Consider the following 25407-nt stretch of genomic DNA (forward strand, 5'->3'; position numbering starts at 1 on the left):
GCATTTAAATAATTGTAAAATATTGTGTGTGTATGTTTAATTTTTATTAAAACCTATTTAAAGTTATGGCTTGATTTTCAAATTTTAATTTATTTTATAGATATTTGTCGTAAGGAGAATTATTAAGTCTAATAAAAATATCTTAAGGTGATTTAAATGCAAGACGCAAATAAGCTTTACCATTTGATATTTTCATATCAAATTATATCAATTTATAAATTTATTTTTCTAAAATTTATTTGATATATAATTATATTTGTCGTTCTCGAAAATGCAAGTTTTAAGTTGTGTTTGATAAATGAAATAATTTCAGATTACTTCACTATTATTTACAAATAGTTAATTATTATTTATAAATTAATCACTATTTTTTTACTATTATTTATTACATTTTTACTACTATTTACAGATCTTCTGAGATCATATCAGTATTCAAACGTAACTTAATCATTTCATTTAAAAAAGTAAATAAATCTAAAACGTATATAAGAAAATTATTTTTTTAAATAATCAATCATAGTTTAAAGAAAAATCTACTAGACTTATAAATCTAAAACTATATTTAATATTACTTTCTATACATTATTTTAAGAAGATATTAATGTTGTGCGACGAGAATGGTTATTTTTAATATTTAAGTTTCATTTGATTATATATATAAGATGAGATATGATAAAAACTAAAATAAATTGAATAAAATATTGTTAGAATATAATTTTTTAATATAATTTTTATTTTAAAATTTTTAAAAATATAATTATTTATTATATTTTATATAAGTGTACGGAGAACTTATAAAAAAGAGATGAACCGGCCTTGACGAAGCGGGCCGAAACACTTTAGGTGCCGGACTGGGCCGACCATTCCCAAAGTGCAAATCAAGTTTTTCTACTATTATCGGCCCCACTATCCGTCACAGAGAGAGAGAGCGAGCCGGGGGGGGGGGTGACAAAGTAAAGAAAGACAAGGAAGTTTCGCTTCCCAGGAGAGAGAAAGAGACAGAGAGACGTGGATTGGCTGATTTCTCAGAAGAATAACATAAAAATTAGTAAATTTGTGTAACAAGCCGAGTAACTTGGGCGAATCCAAACCATGGATCGCATTTTTTTTTAACTACCCTTGTGTGTGAGGTTAGGTTTGGTTTGGAGATAAGATGTGATGGTTTTAGATAAAAAAATAAAAATTAAATAAAATATTATAATAAAATATTATTTTAAATTGTTTATTATATTTTATGTGAAAATTTAAAAAAATTGTAATGATAAGATGAAATGAGACACTTTTTTAATCTATACGGGGTCTTAAAGTATCTTATTAGATATTTGGTTATAATAGTTAAGGGCTTAGAGCACTCACAATGGATTATGTAAAATCCATTTATCTGTAAAATTTGAAGGATTTAGCTTAAAATGCACATCCAACCGATTCTCTACTTCATCTCTATTTTTCAGTTTGCTATAGGGTTACCGCTACATGTAGCGTGACACTGCTCACGAATGTAAACATTTTTTAATTTATTTCTATGTCTTCTTGTACTCTTTCATCTGCATCAAAATTCATCTTATTTCACAAAAGCCCCTTTGTGTGTTTGGCGCCATCTTCATTCTTCAGTTCTTGTTGATTCCAGCAACCACTCATTCAGTTTGCTTCAAATTTCAATTCAAGAATCCTGTCATCCAGTTCAAATTTGCAAGTTCGGTTGCTCTTTCTTGCTTAAGTGGGTTCTGGCCTCTGGGTAATCTTTCCTCCGCATCCAAAGTTCGCCCATGAGCGCAAAATAAAGGGTTTGTGAAGTCAAGGGATTGTTGGAAATGGGGTCCTAATGAAACTGGTTTTGATGGGTTTTGGAGTGTGAGATGAGGGTGGGGTTTGCTTTGGTTGGAAACAGAGCGGGTGATGGTGCTAAGTGAGTTGGTTTGGGTACGGCTTTTGAAGGTGAATTCTCAGACTCTTCTGCAACGAGATCCAATATGAGGTAGTTGTTGTCCTGAGACTCCTCAACTAGTTCTTATTGAGTTCCAGATTTTTTCAACTTTTGGAGATGGTGATTTCTAGTTTTTGGAGAGAGAAGTTAGGAGGAAGATAAATAAATACGGGAAGAAATTGTAAATATTAAAAGATAGGAGGATGTTATTGATAGTTAGAAAAAATATTAGAAATGAATAAAAAATATTATAAAATATAATATTTAAATGATATGAAGAAAAATAGATAAGTTGATGTATAATATATTGTAAAAATCAGTATGTAAAATATAAAAAGTAGATTTTGGTAATATATTTTGAAGGATTCATTGGGAGTACTCTTAGCCAGTAAACTTAGGTTTCGTTTAGATATAAAAACGGTTTCATCTCATTTAATAATTATTTCTTAAATTTTTATATAAAATATAATAAATAATTTATTTTTAAAAAATTTTTAAAATAATAATAATATTATAATAATATTTTATTTAAATTTCATCTAAAACCTTTATTATCTCACTGTTTAAACGGGACATTAGTTGACTTTGCAAATTATGATTTTTCTGTTTTGGTTAGTTAAGCCCACTAGGTTGGTCAATTTGTTAGGAAATACAGCTATATGTATTATGTAATGAGCGGTTTCTGCTCTGAAAAATTATCCAAACGGTAAAAAAAAAAAAATCAATTTTCTTCTTCTATCATCTTCTCGTTTCGGAAGTACTCAGCCTCGAAGTGAGATTTTCCTTTACCCCTTGGGAGTGTTACAATTTGATTTAGTAGCTCTGCACTAATTAATGCATTCTATGGAAAGCGAGCAGAGGTCCAGATAAAGCAGTCTGCAGAGAGAGCGAGCAGAGAAGAAGGGAAGATAGATATATAAACGAGGTGGGTGGGTTTTATTATTTTCCTTCCCGGTTATGGTGTTGAGGACGGGTAAGAGAGAAAATGGCTGCGAGGTCTTGACGGTGTCCTCGCCGTGCTTCCTCTCGTTCATTCTGTTCCTCTCCTCCGGTGGCGGCGCTGATTATAAAGGATGGATCCTGTTTGTTGAAGGCAACGGAGGCGGCGGCGCTGGTGGAGGAAGCGGCTTCGGCTTCTGGGCTTCTGCGGCGGCTTCCAATGTCGGAATAACCATCGCCGCGACGGCCATATTCGGTCTCGCCTTGGCCGGCACCGTCGTCTACTCTCGTAGGTAAAAAAGGAAAGAAAAATCTCAAGGATCGAAATCCGAACCATAACGGAATGAAAACGAATCAAAACCAATCCCCGAATCCAGTTTCAAACCCTGGAAGAACTATATAGATAGATAAATGCTTACGAAAGAGAAACACGTAATGAGAGCCCTACGGCGAAGTCACATTTCTTCACCGTCGTCGTCAAATTCCTCTTCACCGTCAGCGTCTTCGTCTTCTTCGTCGACGTCATCTTCTTCGTGGGTTCATTTGCGATCGGTCTTGTTAGTCGTTGCTCATTCTTCATCGTCGTCGTCTTCGTCCTCACCAGTTTCCACCGATCGGTGAGTTCTTAATTTCCTCTTCCTATAATCCTCAGTTTTTTTCCCTTTGATTCTGTTTCCCATCAATCAATGTGATCGCATCTCTCGTAGAGTAGGGTTTTTCTCTTCACAATCGAGTACTTTCCAGATCCCGATCTGGAAAGTACTCAATTGTGGATTCCATTGTCCGAAAACGCCACTACTCAACTAGTTCTTATTAGTAAAACTGTCCCATTCTGTGAAATTCATGTTCCTTTATTTTATATTTATTCGCGGGTCTAGACTGTGTGTTCCTAGCTGGTTCGGTCATATGAAAATGTTGGAAATGGAATCGGCGTTTGATTATGAAATTGTTTACTGATATCCCCTCATTATAGTGGAACGTATGATTTTAAAAATTAAAATTCCTGAGTTGATTTCCTGCTGTGACTGTTATGGCAAAGTCTCTATCTTTTAGTACTTCGGAATTCGTTTTTTTTTTTTCATGCTCGTCAATTTTCGCGTCAAAAGAAATGCTTGTAGAATCTAGTAGAAGTTCATTTTTGTTTTGCTCTTATATAAGTAGCGTGGTAGAAAACGTCACAACTTCATGTTCTTGTTAATTGGATTTTTTAACCACCGTTATAAGGTTTTTTAACCTCGTCTGTTTTCTGGTGCAGATCAATGCTTTATGCTACTGTGTTCCTCAGTTTCTATTTGAAGTTTCATTATCGTCAGTTTCTTTGCTATTTTCTTTTTTGTTCCCCATTGGGAGAAGTTTTTATTCCTTTTTTTTGTTTTCTTCAGGGTTGGTCTTAAATCACCCTGGTCACGCCGGAGAAGAAAACATGCCCTTCTGCCAAAACTATGGAAGAGTTTCTTTACACCAGATGGGAAGCTCAGTGATGGTGGGGTCAAGTTTCTGAAGAAAGTTCGTGGTGGAGTAAGCTATCGATTTTTCTCTGGCCTAGTTGTTTGTTCCTGTCAAATTTAATTATAATGTTATGAATTGCTTCTGTTTTTTTCCCTATATTTGTTACTGTTTTGAAGATCTGAAATTCCCAATATCTCTGATGTGCAGGGTGTCGATCCAAGTCTTAGAACAGAGGTCTGGCCATTCCTTCTTGGAGTGTAAGCATGCCATCTCTACCTTTATATATTGATGACTCCACTTGTTTGCGTGTTTATATTTGCATTCTCTCTCTCTCTCTCTCTCTCTGATGAGAATTTGAGATAGATTTTGCTGCCTTTTGGACACATCTTGTTACATTGTTATTCATAGCCACAGGTTAGCCTTTTTGTTTTATTGCTCAGGTGGTTTTGTGTTATTTATTGCTCCACTGTCGTCCATATCTTTCAATCATTCTTGTTTTAGACTCAGAGTCATTCATCTTTGTCTCTATACATTGTTAGTCATAGGCTCATAGCTGCAGGTTAGCCTTTTTGTTTTTTGGGTGGTATCCACCTTTTTTGTTTCTGAGTTGCTTCCTCAGCTTGACATGTAAGTTCAGGCTCAGTTGTAACAAGAGATACCTTTTATATGACTTTTTTTTGGCCATGCTTAATTTGTTGATGCTAGTTTGGTTAAAAGAAGCCTTAAGAAATAAGCTAACTCAATTCTATTAATGCTAGTTTGGTTGTAAGAAGCTTCCAGCAGCACCATTATGGTTGCTATGTATGTTGACTTATTGGAGAGTTTCTCTCAGAATGAGAAAGCTGACATATAGGTTGCTATAATATTGTTTCTGGCTATATATAATTGCATTTCTTGTGTTCATTGTTGCTGTTTTTTTCAAGGGCCAAATTGCAGGCATGTTTGGGTAATGAGATGAGATGAAAATTCTGTGAATAGCAGTGAAATGGTTTGAGTTAAGATGTTTTATTGAGTTTTGGAAAATAAAAGAGAAAATGCTGAATAAAAATATTATAAAGTTAAAATATTGTTAAAGTATAATTTTTTAATATAATTTTTGTTTTGAAATTTAAAAAAGTTGTATTGTTTTTTGTATTTTGTTTGGAAGTTTGGAAAAGTTGTAATGATTACGTAATGCTTAGATGAAAAGTTAAATATTTGAAATTAAAAAATGTTTGTGTTTATATGATGTTTGGGAAGGAAATTATGAGAAGTTTTGAGATGAGATCATCTCACTTCCCAAACAGATGTTTGAGATCATCTGTTGTTCATGTCTTGACTGTGATTTCTCATGTGCAACAGCTATGACATTAACAGCTCTCAGAAAGAAAGGGAATTGGTCAAAATACGGAAAAGGTGGGGAATTTATCTTAGTTTGTAAATACATCCAAAATTAGGTTTTTATGTTTTGAAGCCCATATATTTGCTCGTGTTTTCCACTCCCTCCTTCCCCCTCTTTTCTTGTTCCCCTAGTCACTGTCCTTACCTGTGATGCAGAAAAGAATATGATAACCTGCGGAAGCATTGCCAGAAAATTTTAAAATGCAGTGAGAACAGGTTAAAGCTGAAGGAAACTTCTGGGAACTGCTGCAATGAGGGCAGTGGGAATTTTAGTCAGGTTCTAGATTCTCTTAGCTTAGAAGAGGTGGTCAGTGCCAGTAGGTCCCTTTTTACTGAGGGAGGAATCCCATTAGCCGAGGATGGACCCTCTTTCTGTGATCATGCCCCCCAATCCTCTGATTCATTTTTGGAAGAAGATGCACATAAGAGAGGACTGACATTTGAAGATGCCTCTGCTGGAGATACAGAGTCTACTGATTCCGACTCTTGGGAAGAATCTGAGGACATGCGACCTCTACTTGCCACCAAAGTATCTGAAAAGAATGACCTTGATGAGCCTGCCAAGGATAACACATCTCCATCTGATGCAGGAAATGAGTCTCCCTCTAATGCTAAAAGTGAGTCCAAAATCCACACTGCTGAAGATTTTGCCAATTGGCAGAGAATCATCCGTCTTGATGCTCTGAGGGCAAATGATGAATGGTTTATATACTCGCCATCTCAGGCTGCAGTGTCTGAGATGAAAGCTCGCTGGTTAGCAGAGAGTGTTGGTTTGAATGAGTATGATCACTTGGATCCATCCAGGGTTTTCCATGCTGCTCGCCTGGTTGCTATCCTCGAAGCGTATGCAGTCTATGATCCTGAGATTGGTTACTGCCAAGGTATGAGTGATCTACTTGCTCCAATAATCACAGTGTTCGAGGAGGACCATGAAGCCTTCTGGTGCTTTGTGGGTTTCATGAAAAAAGCTCGGCATAATTTCCGGCTTGATGAGGTGGGAATCCAACGGCAGCTGAAAATTGTTTCCAAGATTATCAAGGGCAAGGATATTCATCTCTACAGGCACCTGGAAAAGCTTCAAGCTGAGGATTGCTTCTTTGTGTACAGAATGGTGGTGGTTCTCTTCCGTAGGGAGTTAAGTTTTGAGCAGACGCTGTGCCTCTGGGAGGTAATATGGGCTGATCAGGCAGCAATTAGAGCAGGGATTGCCAAGTCAACATGGGGGAGAATACGGCTGAAAGCCCCTCCTAATGATGATTTGTTGCTTTACGCTATAGCAGCCTGCGTGCTACAAAGGAGGAAGCTCATAATAGAGAAGTACAGTGGCATGGACGAAATTATGAAGGAGTGCAATAGCATGGCCGGCCATCTGGATGTGTGGAAGCTTCTTGATGATGCTCATGATTTGGTGGTCACCCTCCATGACAAGGTTTAGGAAAACCTGCTCACGTCTCCTTTTCCTTATCTCCCTCCCTCCTCCCACCCAAAGAATCCCTTTGAAAATTAACTTCTAATTTATTGTTGCTCCTGTTGAGGATCCCTTCAAAACCTATAAATCTTCAGGTTGATTCACAATGCTCGATACCAGCGCCCAGTGGGCAATTTCCAGAGTGAGTAAATTATGAGATCTATAATGTATTTGTCCTCACTCAGGTCTCATTTGAGTGATGGTGGCAACACTGCAGAATTACTTCTAACTTTGCCGAGTTTCTTAACCCTGTGGCTATGATATTTATTGATGTTCTTTTTGCTTTTGTTCTCTGTTGTGATTTATCGATGCTATCATGATTCATGACCCAAATTATGTTGTTGGCTAGTGATGCTGTTATTTAATACTTGGAGGACTCTCGAGAGCAAATTCTATAATATTATATGATTTTCTTTAAAGATTTTAAGTACAGATAATAAAATTAAAACATCTAAATTCGATCTTTAAAACCTATTTCATTAAAAGCAAATAGATATTTTAATAATGTTTTAGAATGTTAGAAAATACTTCATATTAGTTTTCAGTACATATTATTATTTATATCTTAATTTTAATATAATATATATTGTACAAGGGACTATGCAAGGGTGATAATTTAAATGATAATAATACTAATAAATTATATATAATTATTTTATATTTATAAGAGGAAGATTGTGATTTCGTATTGACATAATTATATTATAATTTTTACACAATTTTTTAATAAAGTAATATTATTTTTTAAACTTCTTTAAGGCCTAGTTCGTTTTTATATGAGTTGAGATTAAAGTTAAAAGTTGAATAAAATATTGTTAAAATATATTTTTTTAATATTATTCTTGTTTTATGATTTGAAAATGTTGAATTATTTATTTTATTTTGTGTAGAAATTTAATAAAGTTGTAATAATTATATGAGATCAGATGAGATGAGTTTTGTTTTATACGTTAGAGAATGAGGTCAAACCCATGATCTAGGAGTGAAAAAAAAAAAAACGGTAAACCGGACCAAACCGAACTGGTGGGTTTGGTTCAGTATCAAGTTTGGTCCAATCTGATACCGGTTCTATTTTTCTCAAAACCGGTCGAAATAGGTCCGGTTTCGGTTTTTCCGGACCAGACCGATTCATATATATATATATATATTAATTCTTTATATTGTATAAAATATTATTTATATGATTTTTAATATTATATATAATTTTTATATACAAAATATATAATTATATATAAAATAATTTTGTACTATATGATAAATTATTAATTAATATAATGTTAAATTTTAAAATCATATATAAATAACTATATATTATCATTATAATCTATTGTATTGGTAGTTATACTAATACTATATGACTTTATATTATAATATACTATAATATAGCACTATATTATATATTATAATATATCACTATAGTCTATAATATAATTATAACATATATTATAATATACTAAAACATATTATTACTATTGTTAACGCCTAAAAACGCGCAGTCCAGAAGGAAAGAAAGATCCATTTCTTAGATACGTTGAGGTGTGTTGGGCCTCTATCGGTGTTGTTGGGAGCCCCTGTCAATGATCCGGTGCGGTTATACGGTGTTGGTGCATATATCTGTGGCGATAAATAGTATTTAAATGTAGAGAAAATAAGAAGAGATGAACACATATATTTATATGATTCGGCACTAGGCCTACGTCCACGGCAGTTTGGGGGGGATTCTATTATAATATGCTTGTTTACAGTCTCTCGTAGTCTTTCATTTCTCACTATACAATATGAGTCGGAGATCTATATGCTGGAGAATATATTTTCTCTGGAGCTTTATGTCCTGAGGTTGAAGAAGAAGTCAAAACCCCTAAAGAAAAAGTCTGAAGAAGTCCTTAAAAGTTCCTGAAACCGTAGGCTCCTTGTCCCTTTTATCTGACCCTTTGCTAGCGTGCCCCTTGGTAGTGGTGATGAATGTTTGTTTGGCGTATCTGACCCTCTCTCTCTTTTTTATTTTCTCCTGACACCCTCATCCCTTAGTCCCTTATTGTCTCCTTTCCCTCTCACTCATTTTGTCTTCTAGTGATGGCCCCCTCTGATGGGCTGGCTCTTTAAAACTATTTTGAATCTGGTGTATTTTACTTCCACATAACTATATTATTATATATTATAATTAAAAAAGTCAGACCAAAATCAATAAAATTAAAAGTGTCGATTTAGAGGTATAACCGATACGATATTAATTTTTAAAATCTCAAAATTGATACATACTGGTATAATTATAAAATATATTCAAAACCGGATGGAATCCGACCCATTACACCCCTACCATAATCTCCATTTTGGAGATGTGGGTCTTTTGCGGTGGAATCGGGGGTTTTCTCTTTCACCGCGAAATCAGTCAAAGTGAGAGGTTTAGGACTCCCATTTCCTTTCCTCGCTTGCGACAGTAAGAGTCTAATAGATCTGTCTGTCAACATGTCCACCACCACCCCCGAGGAACCTGAATTGCAGAACGGAGTTCAGCCAGAACCAGAATTGAAAACAGACTTAGAACTGGAACCCGAACCTGAATCATCGGAGCCTGAACCAGAAATAGAACCGGCGGTATCGGATTCCGCGCCGGAGCCTAAACTCGAGTCACCGGTGGCAGTCGATGCAGATCTTCAGCCTGAAGAACTCAAACAAAACTCTCTCCAATCTGATGAGGCCGATGACTCTGCAGCGAACGCACCCGCCCAGCGTGAGCTACGAAAAGACGAAGGAAGCCGAACTTTCACGATGAGGGAGTTACTCGGTGGATTGAAAGGCGACGAGCCAGATGAGAGCGGTCCAGGTGTCCCCTCACCTTACAGGTCAGCCAGTCTCCCTTTCCGCATCCGACTAATAACATTTTCTAGATTTAATTAACACCAAAGCATGCTTGATTAACATATTTATTGGTCGAATATAGCTCATAGGGTGAGACGATGAGCCACGATGCATTAAATCTTACTGAAAATTAGTTTCCTTCATGTAGAATCAATGAAGTTATCTCTAAGCCATGTATATAAATTCATGATCTGAATTATGTACCCAACAGTCAAGAGTGATTTGATTCTAGTCGCTGACAGAATTATTTCTAGTCGTTTTTTATATATCATCAGAATCTGGAATTTGGTGGATAATTTTTCCCGTGTTTTGATTCACTTGCTTTCGCGGTTGCTCTGCTGAGATTGGTCTTTGCCCGGCCTATTTGATTGTAGCTGCCATTTTATAGAAGTGCATGTGTGCACTCTCTATATCCTATTGAATTTGATATGACATAACATTGCTGCTTGCAATGGCAGATGTTGTTGGTTAAAAATTTGATTCCAACCGTTTCTGTTGATGCTTAGATGTTGCCTAGCCGCATTAGACTTCGTGGCTTTCCTCATTATTCAACCTTTAGGCCTAATTCTATAGGCATATCTTAAAAGCATCGAACCTGAACTAAAATTTTTCTGAAAGCTGATTCTGCTGGTAGGAGTAATAGCCAAAATACCCATCAATTACCAGGGTAACAATTATTTCTTATTAGGCTGTTTGCTTCTTTATTTTCACACATCGTTTTTATATTATCCATCCTCATATTTTCTCTAACTTATATATTATCACGAGTAAGAATAACTATCTGTAATTTTCTTTTACAAAAACTTTGCTTTTTACTATGTGCTTCTCAATTGTTTAGTCAAGAAAGTCCACAACAACATGTAGACCAAAACAATGCTGCTATGGACTTAATCAATAGTGTTACGGGTGTAGATGAGGAAGGTCGGTCTCGCCAACGGATCCTTACATTTGCTGCCAGGAGGTATCATCATCCTATCCTTCATAATTATCAACTTTGCCAGTATTGTCTGTTTTGTTCCTTTCTTTTACTCTTAACAAAATCTTAATGCTTTGTTATGAACCACTTTCTTAGACTTGTAAGTTTATTAAAATACAAGATTGTAAGCTCTTTTAGAGTCCTGTTCCAAATTTTTACTATATTCAAATTTTGTAGGTATGCTTCTGCCATAGACAGAAACCCTGAAGATTATGACGCACTATACAACTGGGCATTGGTTCTTCAGGTCTGAAATACTGTCTCATTTGATTCTCACAATATTAACATATGTGAATTTTATTTTTCTTTCACTCTACTAAAACTTCAACCAACTTGCTTTGGTGTTGACCTGCTTAACTGGTTGTCCAGATTTTATGCATGATCATAATGTATTTCAAGAGTGTGTTTGAAGTACACCTTATTGTAAGAAAAAGCATTTTCCTGTAGTGTGAAATTTTGATATGACGAATTCCTGCAAAGGAGAACACTGCTCAACATCATACACCAAAAACTTTTGTGTAGAATGGGATGAGTTTAAGTGCTTAATATTTGATATATTGCCCTTTCATCCCACGATTACGTAAAAAGGCTTCAGTTTCTGTATTTGTTTGGATCGAATCAGTTTGTGTGATATTTAAGCACATTCTATTTACTCTAGAGGCACTGTAGTGTATTTTTTAAGTGAATTTTATTTCGCCTCATGATCCTTTGTCACTTGGCATGCAGGAAAGTGCAGATAATGTTAGCCAAGATTCTCCTTCACCTTCTAAGGATGCTTTGCTTGAGGAAGCCTGTAGGAAGTATGATGAGGCTACCCATCTTTGCCCAACACTTCATGATGTATGGACACAACTCACCATAGCTGTCAATCTTATTAAGTCTAATGGTTGATACAAATTCTTAGAAGTAAAAATTAGCTGGAAGTTTGATAGCTTCCTTGAACGCCTATGCCATCTAAGCAACTAAGGGTGGGGAGGCAGGTTGGGGGGAGAGGATCTTTAAAGTTCTCTGACTGTACTTATACCATATTCTGTGGTATTTATAACCTTTGATCTGTGGTTGGTTATATTTTAAATGCCAAGGAATTTGCAATATGATTTTTCTCTATTCCTGGCAAAATATAAGGGCATCAATATTGCTAAAATGGAGCTCTCTAAATTCTCACCTAGCAGTTCATATTATCCATGATGTATGTATCCTGAAGAATCTGTATAACTTCCATTGATAATATATATTATTTGAAAGTAACATGTTATTCTTACTTGCAGGCTTTCTATAATTGGGCTATAGCAATATCTGATCGGGCGAAAATGCGTGGTCGTACAAAGGAGGCTGAAGAACTATGGAAGCAGGTTTTATCCCAACCTATCAGTAATCAGTCGCGATTGATTTTGACTTCCATAACTTTGAAATATTTACCACCTTTTGTAGTTTTTTGCCTGCTACTTTGGTGTCCAGACGATTTTTTGCAGCCATAAATGGATATAATAGTTGAAATGGTAGAGCATTGTAGATATAAAACAATCTACTTTGTAGTATGTAGTGGTTTGCTCTGATGATTGGAGCAGCTGAACTTTTTGACATTAAAAGACAATAATTATGCTTGATGCAAGTTCCCACTTCCCTATTTTCACTTTTATTGTCTACCATCTAGGGTTATACAATAGATATTATGCTCTTTGCATTGACAAGTAATCAAAGCTTTTTTCAGAGAATTATAGTGCTTAAACGGTGATTCTCTTAATCTGATTTTGCAGGCTACAAAGAACTATGAAAAAGCTGTCCAACTCAATTGGAACAGTCCGCAGGTATCTTAAAAGAAATTGTTGAGTTAATTTATGATTCCATATGGTGTACTCCAGCATCTTTATTGATACTCTTCCTTGTCTTTCCATTTCTCTCCCTTTGTTCTCCCTTTCAAAAACTTATTTTGATTCATCAAAGCACATAAAAAATCATTTACATTGCATTCATTGGTAATAAGTTCATTGAAATCTGTTTCAGGCACTTAATAATTGGGGACTTGCTCTTCAGGTATTTTTAGTTACATTAACATTTCCTACAAAATTAGCTTCTCTTTCTTATTATTTATTCCTTGTTAAATAATTTTAATCTTACTTTTGTTCCTTAGGAGTACTTCAACAGTTTTTCAAATACATCTATACCTGTGTTTATGCTGGGAAGTTTAATTTAATTTATACTTTTAGGAACTCAGCGCAATTGTTCCTGTACGAGAAAAGCAAAGAATTGTAAGAGCTGCAATCAGTAAGGTACAAAATATATTTGAAAATATCAGAGTGCATGGATAGCTGTATAGGAACAACCTGCAATGTGATTTTACCTATGATACGTCCAAAGATTTTCGATATGTACTAGTCTTATGATACGTTTTAATGGTCTTTCAATGTAGTTCCGTGCAGCAATACGGTTGCAGTTTGACTTCCATCGAGCAATTTACAACCTTGGAACTGTTTTGGTCAGTTGGTAACTTATCCTTCCATATTTGAGACGTCCAATCTTCCACTGGTAAATTTGTAAAAATGGTGTCATTATTTGCAGTATGGATTAGCAGAGGACACATTAAGAACTGGGGGATCAGTCAGTGCTAAAGAAGTCTCACCAAATGAGTTGTATAGCCAATCTGCTATATACATTGCAGCTGCCCACGCACTGAAATCAAATTATTCAGTACGGATGATTTCATTTTGTCTGTGACAATATTAGTTGTTTTACTAATGTAACAGAGTTTTGACTCCAATATGAACATGACCAATGAAATCTGAAGTGAAATTCAAAAGTCTTACAGTAAACATATTTTCCTTTGCCCTTACTTTCTGGTGTTTTATTGGTGCATACATTGATTTCATTTTCCACTTACTATTCTAATGTGTTTTATAGGTTTACAGCAGTGCCTTGCGGCTGGTGCGTTCCATGGTTAGTTGCTATGAGATCAGTCACTAGCTTTTCTATCTTTTCTTAATTTGTTCTGCGCTAGGGTGAGATACAGGCCTATGAATTCTGTACATGATTTGTTATGGCTGGCAAGTGTATGTTCTGACCTTTAGGTCCCTACATCAAGCATATTCTATGTTTAGGCTGTAAAGACATTCTTGGGTGATAAGGCTTGGTTTGTTTTTACAAACCATCTCATCTCATTTCATCTAATCATTACAACTTTTTCAAACTCCCAAATAAAATACAAAAAACAATTCAACTTTTTCAAATTCTAAAACAAAAATTATATTAAAAAATTATATTCTAATAATATTTTATTCAATTTTCAACATCTCATCTCATCTGTGTAATCAAATGAGACCTTACAATATAACATTAACCGACTGTGCCTCCTATTTATAATGAGATATTTATACTATTTTCTAGAAGTAAAGTAAGAGGCCATATCTTGGGAGCAAAATTAGTTTGATGCCGGGGTCGAAGAATAGGTTGGGAAGTGCAGAGGCTTCGGGGCCCGCTATATGACAAAGGAATGGAAATTTCCATATACTAGGCTAGGGTTTGGATATATATGCTGTAATCCTAATTTTATTGAGTACAGTAAAAAATAGTCTCTCTGTGGACATAGGTCTAATGTCAAACCACATTAAATCGATGTGTTGACTCTTCCTTCTCTATTCTCAATTCACCATGTTTGCATTAGGTCCAGTATGGCTGGCATCACAGAATTGTTTCGGTGGTAAAATTCGCTGTTGGAGCTAAATAATTTACCCTGCCTCAGTTTGGGAACTCCATCCCTAAACTTATTCAACATCACTTCAACTCAGAGCACCACCCTTATTCCTTTTCTCTCTCTTTCTCCCCATAGTATGTCATTGCTTCTCTTCTTGATGTTGCGATTGATTATTGTTCACAATGGAATGATACATTTGGTGCCCAAATGAAATTTAGATGAGTCCCTCAGTTTAGATGATAGCAGGGCTATGTGTATATGTTTCAATGCTGCTAGTTGAGAGAATCACTGACAGAACTCAACTGTTGACAGCTACCTTTGCCTTATCTGAAAGTTGGGTACCTGACTGCACCACCTGTAGGAATACAAGTGGCACCTCATAATGATTGGAAGCGGTCGCAATTTGTTTTAAACCATGAAGGGCTTTATCAGGTATACTTTATTTGTTTATATTTTAAAATAATAATATTGTCTATATAATGAAAATCATGCCTTGGTTTTGATAGGCTGGTAACCTCTTGTGGCAGATTATAATTATTTCTGTAGCGGCCTCGTTTGTTTTCGCAGATGAGATGAGATAAATTGAGATGAACGTTGAAAGTTGAAAAAAATATCGTTGAAATATATTTTTTTAATATTATTTTTGTTTTGAGATTTGAAAAAGTTGAATTGTTTATTTTATTTGATGTGGGAATTTGAAAAAGTTGTAATGATTAGATGAGATGAGTTGAGAAGAGTTGTGAAAACAATCGAGGCCAATCTTCTTTCTTTGTTGCCCCTCTCATCAGGTAAACAAAGTTGAGCAAAAACAAGTGCCTCAAAGCCTCTCTGGAAGATCGGGAGATGTAGTGAATATTGACAAAAGAGCCATCAGAATTGATGTTCAAGATATAGTTTCTGTATCAGCATGTGCTGATCTGACTTTACCACCTGGTGCAGGACTCTGCATTGATACAATCAATGGGCCAGTTTTCATGGTAAGCATTATCTTATTTGTTCCAAAGAGATTTTTGTTGTCCTGCATTGTAAGTTCAAACCCAATAATTCTTAGTCAGACAGAGACCAGTTCTCCATTTGCATTATGGCCTGGATCTTGATTCAAATGAAAAGAGGTGGATCAGTCTACTAGATTTTTGAAATTGGAAAGTCATAAATTTAATTTTTGCACATTGATTCTTCAGGTTGCTGACTCCTGGGAATCCCTGGATGGATGGCTTGATGCAATCCGTCTAGTTTACACAATCTATGCACGTGGTAAGAGCGATGTTCTGGCAGGTATCATAACTAGCTGATCCTTTTGTTATATTTATTGGCAGTGCTATGTTTTTGTTGAGTTGATTAACAATTTGTGTAATAAAATTTGAGATACATTTGAGAAGGCCTGAAGCTCGTCCACAATCCTTATTTCTTCCTCATCTTAGCGGAGAGCACGTCACTCACATCACTAGTCTGTTCCTCTTTCTTCTCTTCTCAGTTTCTCCCTTAATTTTTCTTAATTTTGGTTGGGGGGAAACCAGGGGTTCTCGAGGTGTTCTAAAAACAATAATTATCATATGAAGGTTCAGACCGCAAAAAAAAAAAAAAAGAAAAGAAAAAGAAAACCTATGTTATTCTCTATACATTCGGAAGCATGAGGTTTTGTACAACTGTGGAGCAACAACCCATGTGTGCCTGCCAAGGGAATATAAAAGTACGCATGTAAAGAAGGTTTAGTCCAATAGGCTGTGTTTTGTTTAAATTTCGCATCTTCCTGCCCCTCTCCTCGGGCAGCCCCAAAAATAGAAAGGTGATGAGCCCGACCAGAACAACAGACAACAATACAAGGTGCATTCTTATTGATGATTGAGAATGGATACAGTTTGTTTTGCACTTCCATCTAGTTGATGTTCGTTTTTTTTCTTTTGGCAACCTCGCATTGAATAATCTGAGTCAGGATTACCTTGCCCATATAATGTTATTAGCCAAGTCCCCTGAGAAATTGAGAAATTGTTCCTAGGAAGGCAAAAATTTCATGCAGATGGGAGGATTTACTTTGGCCAAAGCTAGAACAGCAGCAGGAAGTGTCCAAAGCCCTTCCCCACAAATTAATCCAGAAGCAATTGCAGAAACCATAAACTCAGCCTTCTTGGAGTTGAGCTTGTGCGACACAAACACAATCAAACTCCCAATACACATATCAATTGCAAAGTATGCCCCAACTAGAAAAGGCATGGCCATGACCATCGGAAGTGGCAGATATTTTCCGACCTTCTGAGGAGACATATCTCTCACTACATTGACTCCAATTGCAAAGGCGAAAAAGCCATAGCAGATTTGTAGGCAATGGTTAGGGAGAGCAGAGAAACCTTGAACTCCTAGAATAGCCATGTTTCTGTAAATCAACGCAAAAGGAGCTTTGAACTCTCCATCTGGGTTTCCAACATCAAATGCCTTGTAGAATAGAAAGAAGCTAACAGGAGTTGTCACACAGCCTAATGTTGTGCCAATGACTTGGCTCAAGAACATTGCTTTTGGGGAAGTGCAAGTCAAGTAGGCTGTTTTGAAATCTTGCATCAGAATGCTAGCCACAGAAACAACACTTTTGATGAGACCACACCCAATGAGCGCAGCTACCATGCCATCTTCTTTTCCGCTCATTGAGGCCAGGACGAAGAGGGCAACTTTCGCATAATTATAGGACATGTTTATATCCGTGAGGCCAACTCCATAAGCATTGCAGAATGCTAGAGATGGAGCAATAATATAGGATGAGACTACATAGTACCATTTTAATTGAGGGAACATGAATGGGATTGCGATGGTGGAGATGATGGCGAAGAGGGCGTATCCCACGGTTGCAAGCCATATGGGAATGTTCTCTCCGATGAAAATTTGGTTCTGTTTCAAAACTTCAACGGGCTTCTCTTGGCCACCCACAACTACAGGGGACAAGAAGACCAAATGTTAAAAGTAAAATAACGTAAATTAATATCTTCTTCAACACCTACAAGACTTTATTTACTGGTTTTGAGGAATTACAATTCCACTCTCCTTTTAGAATTGAAGTTATCTATTGTTTGTTGATATGAAAATAATTTATACAGTTTTAAATTATGTATGCTTCACGCACTCTTTTTTTAAAAAAGTAGATAAGCCTGGGACTTACATGACAAAATTTATATTTTTTTATGATAGTTCCTACTTTTTTAAAAAATGCGTAAAATTTGCACATCCCAAAACTATATCTAGTTAATAAGATGTCTACTTTTAGGTTGTTTGTCATACCCATTTCGAGGTCCCTATTCTTCAATTTGTCATGAATATTGATGATTGTGCATGCCAATATCTTCGCGAAATTGTAAAGCCCATCACCTAGGATTAAAGCAATGGATAAGAAAACCTGCCAAGAAATTAGAGTGTAAATTGGCAAAGCATGGATAGCAGAAGTCAGATAAGAATTGGAGAGAGAGCGAGCAAGACCTTATAACCAAATAAGCTCTTCATGTCGCTTTCTCGCAAACTCTCAGGGAACCAATCTCCTTTATGTCTACTAATAAGCGGCCACATTATTCCATGGGAAAGCACAGCTCCAAGAATCAAAGACAAATTTACGAGGTGGGAAACAATCATCCCAGCTCCAACATATGTCATGCTAAAATCGGAGTAGAATCTGCAAAATCCAATATTCAACTGAATAGGATGATCACTAACAGCAATATGTTGAGCTCAAAAGAAGCATAAAAGAAAGAAAATACACACGTTTGCTTCCATGCTTTCAATCCAAAAATGGGGAATTGTCCGAATCCACATTGCACTTTCCCAGTCCCAGTCCCACTAAAGAACCACTTAAAGAAACCCCAAAAGAAACTGACTGAAAAATATTTCATGAACCCCTGTACTTGTTTCCTGCAAAAAAATGTCTCCATGTCAATTTGAGGTTTGATTTTTATATGATTTTTGCTGATAGAAAATTATGGATACTAAAATTAAGAGAAGTGCAGTTACTTGGCCATCTTATCACTCTGATTGTGGAAACCATTAATGAGAACCGCAGTTGCCAAGCCACTTGGATAAGTTAACTTGAGGTCTAATATCATTATCTGCAAAATGAAAAATGATTCTTATACTATTGATAATTTGGCAGAAATTCATCATGGTTTTCTTGTTTTCATAGATAAGATGAGATGAGATGGTTTGAGATTAAAGTTAAAAGTTGAATAAAATATTGTTATAATATATTTTTTTAATATTATTTTTGTTTTGAGATTTGAAAAAATTATAATGATTCGATGAGATGAGAGGAGTTGTGAAATCAAACGAGGCAACTGCTCAAACATAGTAAAATGTTCTTACAATTTTTGAAGAAAAGAATGGCAAAGAGAGTAGAGGCCATGTAATATATGTACCTTCCTCAAAGGAATTAAGGCAAAAAGGCCAACAAAGGATACTAAATACAGGTAGCCAGTCGTCCAACCAAGTTCAGGATCCTTAACACTCTTTGGCGAGTTCCCCTCATTGTTGACCCCAGCCAACTCATATGTCTTCTTGCTCAACGCCAAAAGATAAGAACCAAATCCACCTGCAGTTCATCAAAAGAGAAACAGAAGTGCTAGATTAGATCAAAGTTCTTGAAATAAGATTTATTATGCATCAGTTACTATTCACTCTGACATCTCACACCTCTAACTTTTTTGTAAAGTGTGAGAGTGTTTTTTTATAATGTATGAGGGTGTTTTTCATAAGATGTAAGATGTGGAGTGGTGAATAGTAACTGATGAGAATATTTTTTCTCTTGAAATAGGAAAAGAAAAAGGGGAAAAAGTAGAGAATTTGATATGCAAAATTCGAGATATTAAAGCTTCAAACCTCCAGTAGCAATGCTATAGCAAGCAACTGTACAAGTTTGTATCATGGTATTCTCTTGGCGAGTGAATGGCTTTGACACAAAACCACTCTTTTCGAGCACCTTTAACCATGTCCGGATAAATAAGAAGCCAAGAAGAGCAGTAGAGACATTTAGGTTAGGAACTACCCCGGTTGCGAGGGTTAGCTTCATGGTTATCACACTGTACATACTTCCAATCATAACGCTCACCAGAATTCCCCTCACTGTTATCTGCTTTGTCCATGGCTGGAATCTCTTCGACCCCTCGTGTTCATCAGCTTGAAATCCCACGTCTTCTCCTTCAATCTCTTTCTTTTCTTTTGCTCCTAATTCAATGCTCATGGCTCCTAGATAAATCTTCTAAAACTTTCTATGTTAGAAGAAATTTCAGCTTGAAAATGCTATAATCCCAACTAGTTGGCGAAAAAAGGATATGAGAAATTTTTTAATCGGACCGTGCATGAAACTTTGAATCAAACTCTAATATGATGAGAAGAGGAAGACAGATTTATAAGAAAAAAATCTCACTGGGTTCTTGATCTTGTAGTTCAGTTCTAGATTCAATAATGGTTGGTGGAGTACTGCAGAACCATCATGCAACAGCGGAACTTGTCAAAACCTTGATATATACCCACCTTTCAAAAGTGGGTAAGTCTAGTTTCATTTGAAAAAATTTACTTTTTAAGAGTGGATCTCCTTTTTTTTTTTTTTTTTTTTTTTTTTTGAGATGATCATGCAAGATTTGTAAATCTTAAAATTGTATCTAATATTATTAGAATTGTGAAATTTAGAAGCATTAATTTAATTCAGAAAAGAAAATATTATAATTAAAAAGAGATTTTATAAAAATAAATTTATAAATTGATGATGATTTTATACAATAAATTAAATATATCTTATAATAAAAATAATTTTACAATATAACGTATCATATTAAATTACGTCAATTTATAAATTTATTTTTATGGAAGGAAAATGATAGTATGACTCTCAAATATGCTCACTAAATATGTCCACTCATATTTATTTTTTTTAATATGTAAAGAAGTGATTATTAGTAAATTTATATTTATATTTTAATTTTTTTAATAATTAAGAATGATTAAAAAATACTTAAAAAATAAATAAAAAAACTCATTTGCACTGATGCATATTTGAGCGCACCCTAGCATACTGTCGTTTATGGAATCTCTGCAGAACAAATAGTAACGAATCAAACGATGGGTAGTGGGTACGTCGCACATAAGAATTCTCGAAAAGAAGTGTTTTTGAGGTGAGCACGTGCACAAATACTCGCAACTGTGATCACGATGGGACTTTCATTATGTACGATTTTGATATCATTTTTAGAGTAATGATATACAGTATATTATACAATAATATTATAAAAAGTAATACTATATCTATCAAAAATTTATCCCGATTGTGTTTTGAAAAGTACATTTTATTTTTTTATTTTTCTTTTCTTTTTTTATGTATTTTTTAATCATTATAAATATTTTTAAAAAAATAAAAAAAATTCACAATATTATTAAAAAATATTTTCTTAATCATTAAATAAATAATAAATGATTCAAGACACTTTTAAGATACAGTTTCGATGAGTTTAGTATTTCTGTATTATAAAATGATGATATTTTTTATAAAATTATATTATTTTTATAAAATATTTTATAAAAATATCCTTCATTTAAAATATAATATATAAAATAAATATTGTAAAAAATATTATGTTTAAATTATTTTCTTTTCTTTATAAGTGGTAACTTGAAAAACAAATTAAAAAAAAAAAAATCAAATAGTCATTCTCGTGCTACACCCTAGCTCTGCTTTTTTCGTATGGTCATCATGATCTATAGGCTAACATATTTTCTCCTATTTAGATTTTTTTGCTACACAGGAAAGTAGCATTTTTTGACACGAAAAACAAATTGTCACCATCCAATATTAATTTGCTGCTAAAATTTGAAAATCTTCATCAAAATTGAAAAGAAATTGTCACATTATTTATTTTTTCGTCCATCATAATAATAAGTGGTCCATATATCATGATATCAAACGATCATATCATAATAAAAGGGTAATTGCAACTTCAGCACTATCTCAAACTCATCTTCCTGCGTGGAATTCTCATGAAGTAGATCATGTTTCAAAGGACCCTAATAACCATCATTTCTAAACTGCATGTATGATATAAATAAGATGAAAAATTCTATTCATTATCTTTATATCATACATCATATATAATTTTTTTATTTTTTTATCTTATCAAATATGCAGTATACAGATGATGAGTAGAATAACTCAATTAATTTAGAAAGAATAAAACTAAAAATATCTAAAAATAAATATGGTATGTGTTGTGTGGCCGGATGATGAGTAGCAAAATTGAAATAAGATATATTGCATGAATAGTACATCTAAAACGCTTTTGAGTACTATTTTTCTTTGTATCAAGTATTTTTTTTTTAATTAGAAAATGATACTTATACAATTCGTTACACTACCTTAATTTAAATAAGGAGTATTTTTATAAAATAACTTATAAAAGTAGCATTATGTTTTAAAAATATCCTCAATTTATTTAAAACATTGTTATATAAAAATTATTAAAATAATTGTACGTGATTACTCGTTCTAAATTATTTCCAACTAGCCCGCATGGTCGTATTTTTAAGGAGGAAAAGTGAAAACGAGGTAGAGGAGGGTTACAGCATTGGCAATCGTATAGTTATTATTAAATCTAAAATTTGATTTAAAGTTAAGGTTTTTGCTAAAGCCAAAGTTATTGGAGATATTAGTCTATATTGGACTATATATTCTAAAGTTAAAATAATAATATAATATTATATATTTTAATAATAATTTTTAAATTTTTTTTATATTTTATAGATACACTCCATATATTAATGAATAATTTAATTTTTACTTAAAATTATTATTTTTTAACTATTTTTTTCATCAACCTAAATATTCAACAAATACACTCCAACTAAAGAAAAAGAAAAAAAAAAGAAAAGAAAAATGGGAACTGAATATTAGAACCGTAGAAATTAGAGAATATTTTTAGACTAAAAAATTGTTTTCGATATAAACAATAGAACTTTAAATTTGGAGAATAGTTTGACTTTACTGTAACTCAAAAATTGAGTATTGAAATTTTGACTACTTCAATACAAACCACTTTAATAAAAATTAAGTAAAATTTGACTAAACTAATATCAATACTCTAATTAGAGTCAATGATATCTTAACCAAAAAATACTGTAACAATGTACAGATTTCAGGCTATTACGAACCACTATATATATATATATATGTATACTGTGGAAATTGACTTAGATTTATATAATATTCAATATTCATCATGCGAATTAGCATGAGACTCTTTGGCAATATCATGAGTCGACCATCGATCTACTTTTTGGCATTGATTGGTTTTATACGGATTGTGATGGGATAGCCTAATAATATCCCTTCCTTAATTCATCACCATTCTAAGTGTCGTCCTCTGTTTCAGCTTCTTGCTCGCTTTTTCCACCACCTTCAAATAAAAACAAAGAAAATGAATTTAGGGACGACATGCAGTAGTAGTAGTACATTATTTATTTGTAACACTTGCACATGAATATCTCTCTCTCTCTCTCATCATATATGCATACGACTAATTAGGAGTGGTGATGATGATGAGTTGATTAGGCATTCGAGGAAAGAATGTTGGACGGTGTCAATTATATATAAGAAAATGATCTACACATAACATTTTGTACAATAATATGTTAAATGAAGGGTATTTTTATAAAATATTTTATAAAAATAACATAATTTTATAAAAATATCTCCCTTTTATAATATTATTGTACAATATATTATATAATTTATTGTGTGTATATTATTACTCTTATATATATCTAATTCGAAAAGGATAAATTCATTCCATCATTATATAATATATATATATATATATATATATATCCTTAATTCATTCCCTGCCGTTCTTTATTAGTACAGTGACAGATCATTATTTGTGCAGACGAATCGAGCACGAAAGTATCAAAACCTCTAAAATGCTTCAATCTAGTGGAATAGTACTTTTTCAAGTTTCGATTGAATATTCCGGCCAGCTCATATATATATATATATATATTATTATATATATAGTCATAGCGCGCATACATGAGCTAGCTACCACATTTCGGCCTGCATGCCCCTTCTCCATCATTATCAAATATTCCCAGCTAATTGATCTGTAAATGAACTTTGAACGTACGTTAGAAATTAGATAAGGTTTAAGGTCGATCTCTTTTAGCGATGCCATCCTACGTACGTACGTGTTCAACTCATGAGCATCACGTCGTACGTATTTATTATATTTATGCATTCATGGGAATCTTTTCTTCTAAATTTTCTCTAATTCGTTGTTTTTTAATCAAATCCAGAAACTTAATGCATCAATAGCTGCAGCGCGCATCATTCATCATCCACCAGAGAGATAATGCTTGATTGAAAGTCAATGCTTTTTCTACTTGCGTACCCATACACTGTAATGGATAACTTCTTCACGATAATGCCTTAGCCAAATCAAGTAATTACCATATTAAAGTCGACAAGTTTATCATTTTCAATAATTAAGGTCGTTTTTTTTTTTTTTTTTTCAGCCATTGCATGCACACTAACATTAATGCATGCATATATCAGTGATCAGCTAGAGCAGTGGTACTGATCTTGCTTTGTTTTTTACAAACACATTTTGCATAGGAAGAAGCACCATTCTCGATGCAAAAAGAATCTCGCTTTTTGTGGGAGTCGCCGAACTTCCCACTACAAACTAAAGAGAAAAGGTGGAAGATGTACGTATATATTTTAGTTTCAAAATGCTTCAGGACATTCTTATTGGATTGGATAAAGACGACGGTTGACTAAAATTTAAATATTTTATGTCAAAAAAATTCCATATTAGATTAGACATCTCTAAAATAATTTAGATTTTAACTACAGTACTTCATTAAATATAATTAACTACAATTATTTTATCAAATATTAAAATATTAGTTTCTCACTCCAAGCAGATAAATTAAATTAATTAGAATATAATTAACATTTAACATTTAGAATATAATTATTAACATTTAATAATACTTTTTTAATATTAATTTAATTAGAGTATAATTATTATTAACATTTAATTAGTAGAACTACAAAATGCGATAAAAATCAATTAAATTAATTAATTATTAAAGTAATAATATTTTTTTATTATATAGAGAGTAAATGAATAATCCGGGATTGAATTTAAATGAAATAGGCAAATGTAAATTCATGTGATATTAGCTAAAATTTGAATATGCATTTGGTCAATCCAATGAGCACAAAAACATCGGATTTCTTATAATTTAAGGTTTATTTTACAATTTTAATCAAAATATTTTCTACATCCTAATCTTTCTTTTAGAAAAAAGGTTTAGAATATGAACAGTAATTTTCCAAATATAGAGAATCACTATTCATCCCCTAAATTATTTTTTATCAATATTTTATTCTTATACATTAAATAAAATTTTCTTCCAATCATCTGTACTTTCTTTTATACTTATATTTGTTATAGTTTTAAATAATAATTTAAAAAAATTAATTTTAAAAATATTATCATATCCACAAAAAAAAATATAAAATTTAGGAAAAAAATTTAGGAAACTTTTTAGCTAAATTATAGGAAATCTTATGGAGAATGAGATGAGAATGCTTGCTACAAATTAAAAATATATATATAACATAAAAATAAACTCACAAAATTATGTGATTTAATGGAGTATGTTAGATTGTAAAGTTACGTACTTTTATCGTAAAATAAATCTAACGG

At 33.6% G+C, this 25407-nt stretch overlaps 3 protein-coding genes and 2 long non-coding RNA genes across 6 annotated transcripts; 2 read left to right on the plus strand and 3 right to left on the minus strand.

Annotated features, from left to right (window-relative positions):
- The first annotated feature begins 2556 nt into the window (after nt 1-2556).
- On the plus strand, nt 2557-7450 carry LOC121236521 (rab GTPase-activating protein 22). 2 transcript variants are annotated; one of them, XM_041132966.1, is made up of 5 exons: nt 2557-3156; nt 4246-4381; nt 4520-4569; nt 5654-5707; nt 5849-7450. In XM_041132966.1, exons 1-5 carry the CDS (start codon nt 2882-2884, stop codon nt 7125-7127), a joined length of 1794 nt encoding a protein of 597 aa, XP_040988900.1. In that variant the 5' UTR covers nt 2557-2881; the 3' UTR covers nt 7128-7450. The 2 variants fall into 2 exon arrangements, with proteins under 2 accessions (XP_040988900.1, XP_040988901.1); XM_041132967.1 differs by having other exon boundaries at nt 3014-3480.
- Nucleotides 3600-3889, minus strand: LOC121236524. Its single transcript, XR_005934788.1, has 2 exons — nt 3744-3889; nt 3600-3712 (listed from the first exon to the last, which is right to left on the minus strand). It is a non-coding gene; the product is annotated as an uncharacterized LOC121236524 (long non-coding RNA).
- LOC121236523 lies at nt 4602-12057 on the minus strand. The gene is made up of 3 exons (XR_005934787.1): nt 12042-12057; nt 11638-11640; nt 4602-4747 (listed from the first exon to the last, which is right to left on the minus strand). It is a non-coding gene; the product is annotated as an uncharacterized LOC121236523 (long non-coding RNA).
- On the plus strand, nt 9489-16061 carry LOC121236522 (protein HLB1-like). The gene is made up of 14 exons (XM_041132969.1): nt 9489-10003; nt 10858-10980; nt 11173-11242; nt 11722-11835; nt 12264-12347; nt 12753-12803; nt 13000-13029; nt 13203-13265; nt 13406-13471; nt 13555-13683; nt 13894-13929; nt 14996-15115; nt 15472-15660; nt 15865-16061. The coding sequence occupies exons 1-14, from the start codon at nt 9627-9629 to the stop codon at nt 15973-15975; spliced, it is 1563 nt and encodes a 520-aa protein (XP_040988903.1). The 5' UTR covers nt 9489-9626; the 3' UTR covers nt 15976-16061.
- Nucleotides 16062-16200: 139 nt separating this feature from the next.
- On the minus strand, nt 16201-20069 carry LOC121236520 (metal-nicotianamine transporter YSL1-like). The gene is made up of 7 exons (XM_041132965.1): nt 19529-20069; nt 19069-19241; nt 18668-18762; nt 18422-18568; nt 18143-18332; nt 17948-18062; nt 16201-17601 (listed from the first exon to the last, which is right to left on the minus strand). Exons 1-7 carry the CDS (start codon nt 19887-19889, stop codon nt 16676-16678), a joined length of 2007 nt encoding a protein of 668 aa, XP_040988899.1. The 5' UTR covers nt 19890-20069; the 3' UTR covers nt 16201-16675.
- Between the last annotated feature and the right edge of the window lie 5338 nt (nt 20070-25407).

This window comes from Juglans microcarpa x Juglans regia, chromosome 6S (assembly GCF_004785595.1).
Source record: "Juglans microcarpa x Juglans regia isolate MS1-56 chromosome 6S, Jm3101_v1.0, whole genome shotgun sequence".
Taxonomy (NCBI): domain Eukaryota; kingdom Viridiplantae; phylum Streptophyta; class Magnoliopsida; order Fagales; family Juglandaceae; genus Juglans; species Juglans microcarpa x Juglans regia.

Coding starts and splice junctions, on each gene's coding strand:
- LOC121236522 (XM_041132969.1), top strand. CDS start 9,627: ATGTCCACCACCACCCCCGAGGAACCTGAATTGCAGAACGGAGTTCAG. Junction 13,030..13,202: donor ATTGGGGACTTGCTCTTCAG/GTATTTTTAGTT, acceptor TTATACTTTTAG/GAACTCAGCGCAATTGTTCC. Junction 15,661..15,864: donor TCAATGGGCCAGTTTTCATG/GTAAGCATTATC, acceptor TTGATTCTTCAG/GTTGCTGACTCCTGGGAATC.
- LOC121236521 (XM_041132966.1), top strand. CDS start 2,882: ATGGTGTTGAGGACGGGTAAGAGAGAAAATGGCTGCGAGGTCTTGACG. Junction 3,157..4,245: donor ACCGTCGTCTACTCTCGTAG/GTAAAAAAGGAA, acceptor TGTTTTCTTCAG/GGTTGGTCTTAAATCACCCT. Junction 5,708..5,848: donor TTGGTCAAAATACGGAAAAG/GTGGGGAATTTA, acceptor CCTGTGATGCAG/AAAAGAATATGATAACCTGC.
- LOC121236520 (XM_041132965.1), bottom strand. CDS start 19,889: ATGAGCATTGAATTAGGAGCAAAAGAAAAGAAAGAGATTGAAGGAGAA. Junction 18,333..18,421: donor TTGAAAGCATGGAAGCAAAC/GTGTGTATTTTC, acceptor TGGATTTTGCAG/ATTCTACTCCGATTTTAGCA. Junction 18,063..18,142: donor AGAGCTTATTTGGTTATAAG/GTCTTGCTCGCT, acceptor ATTTCTTGGCAG/GTTTTCTTATCCATTGCTTT.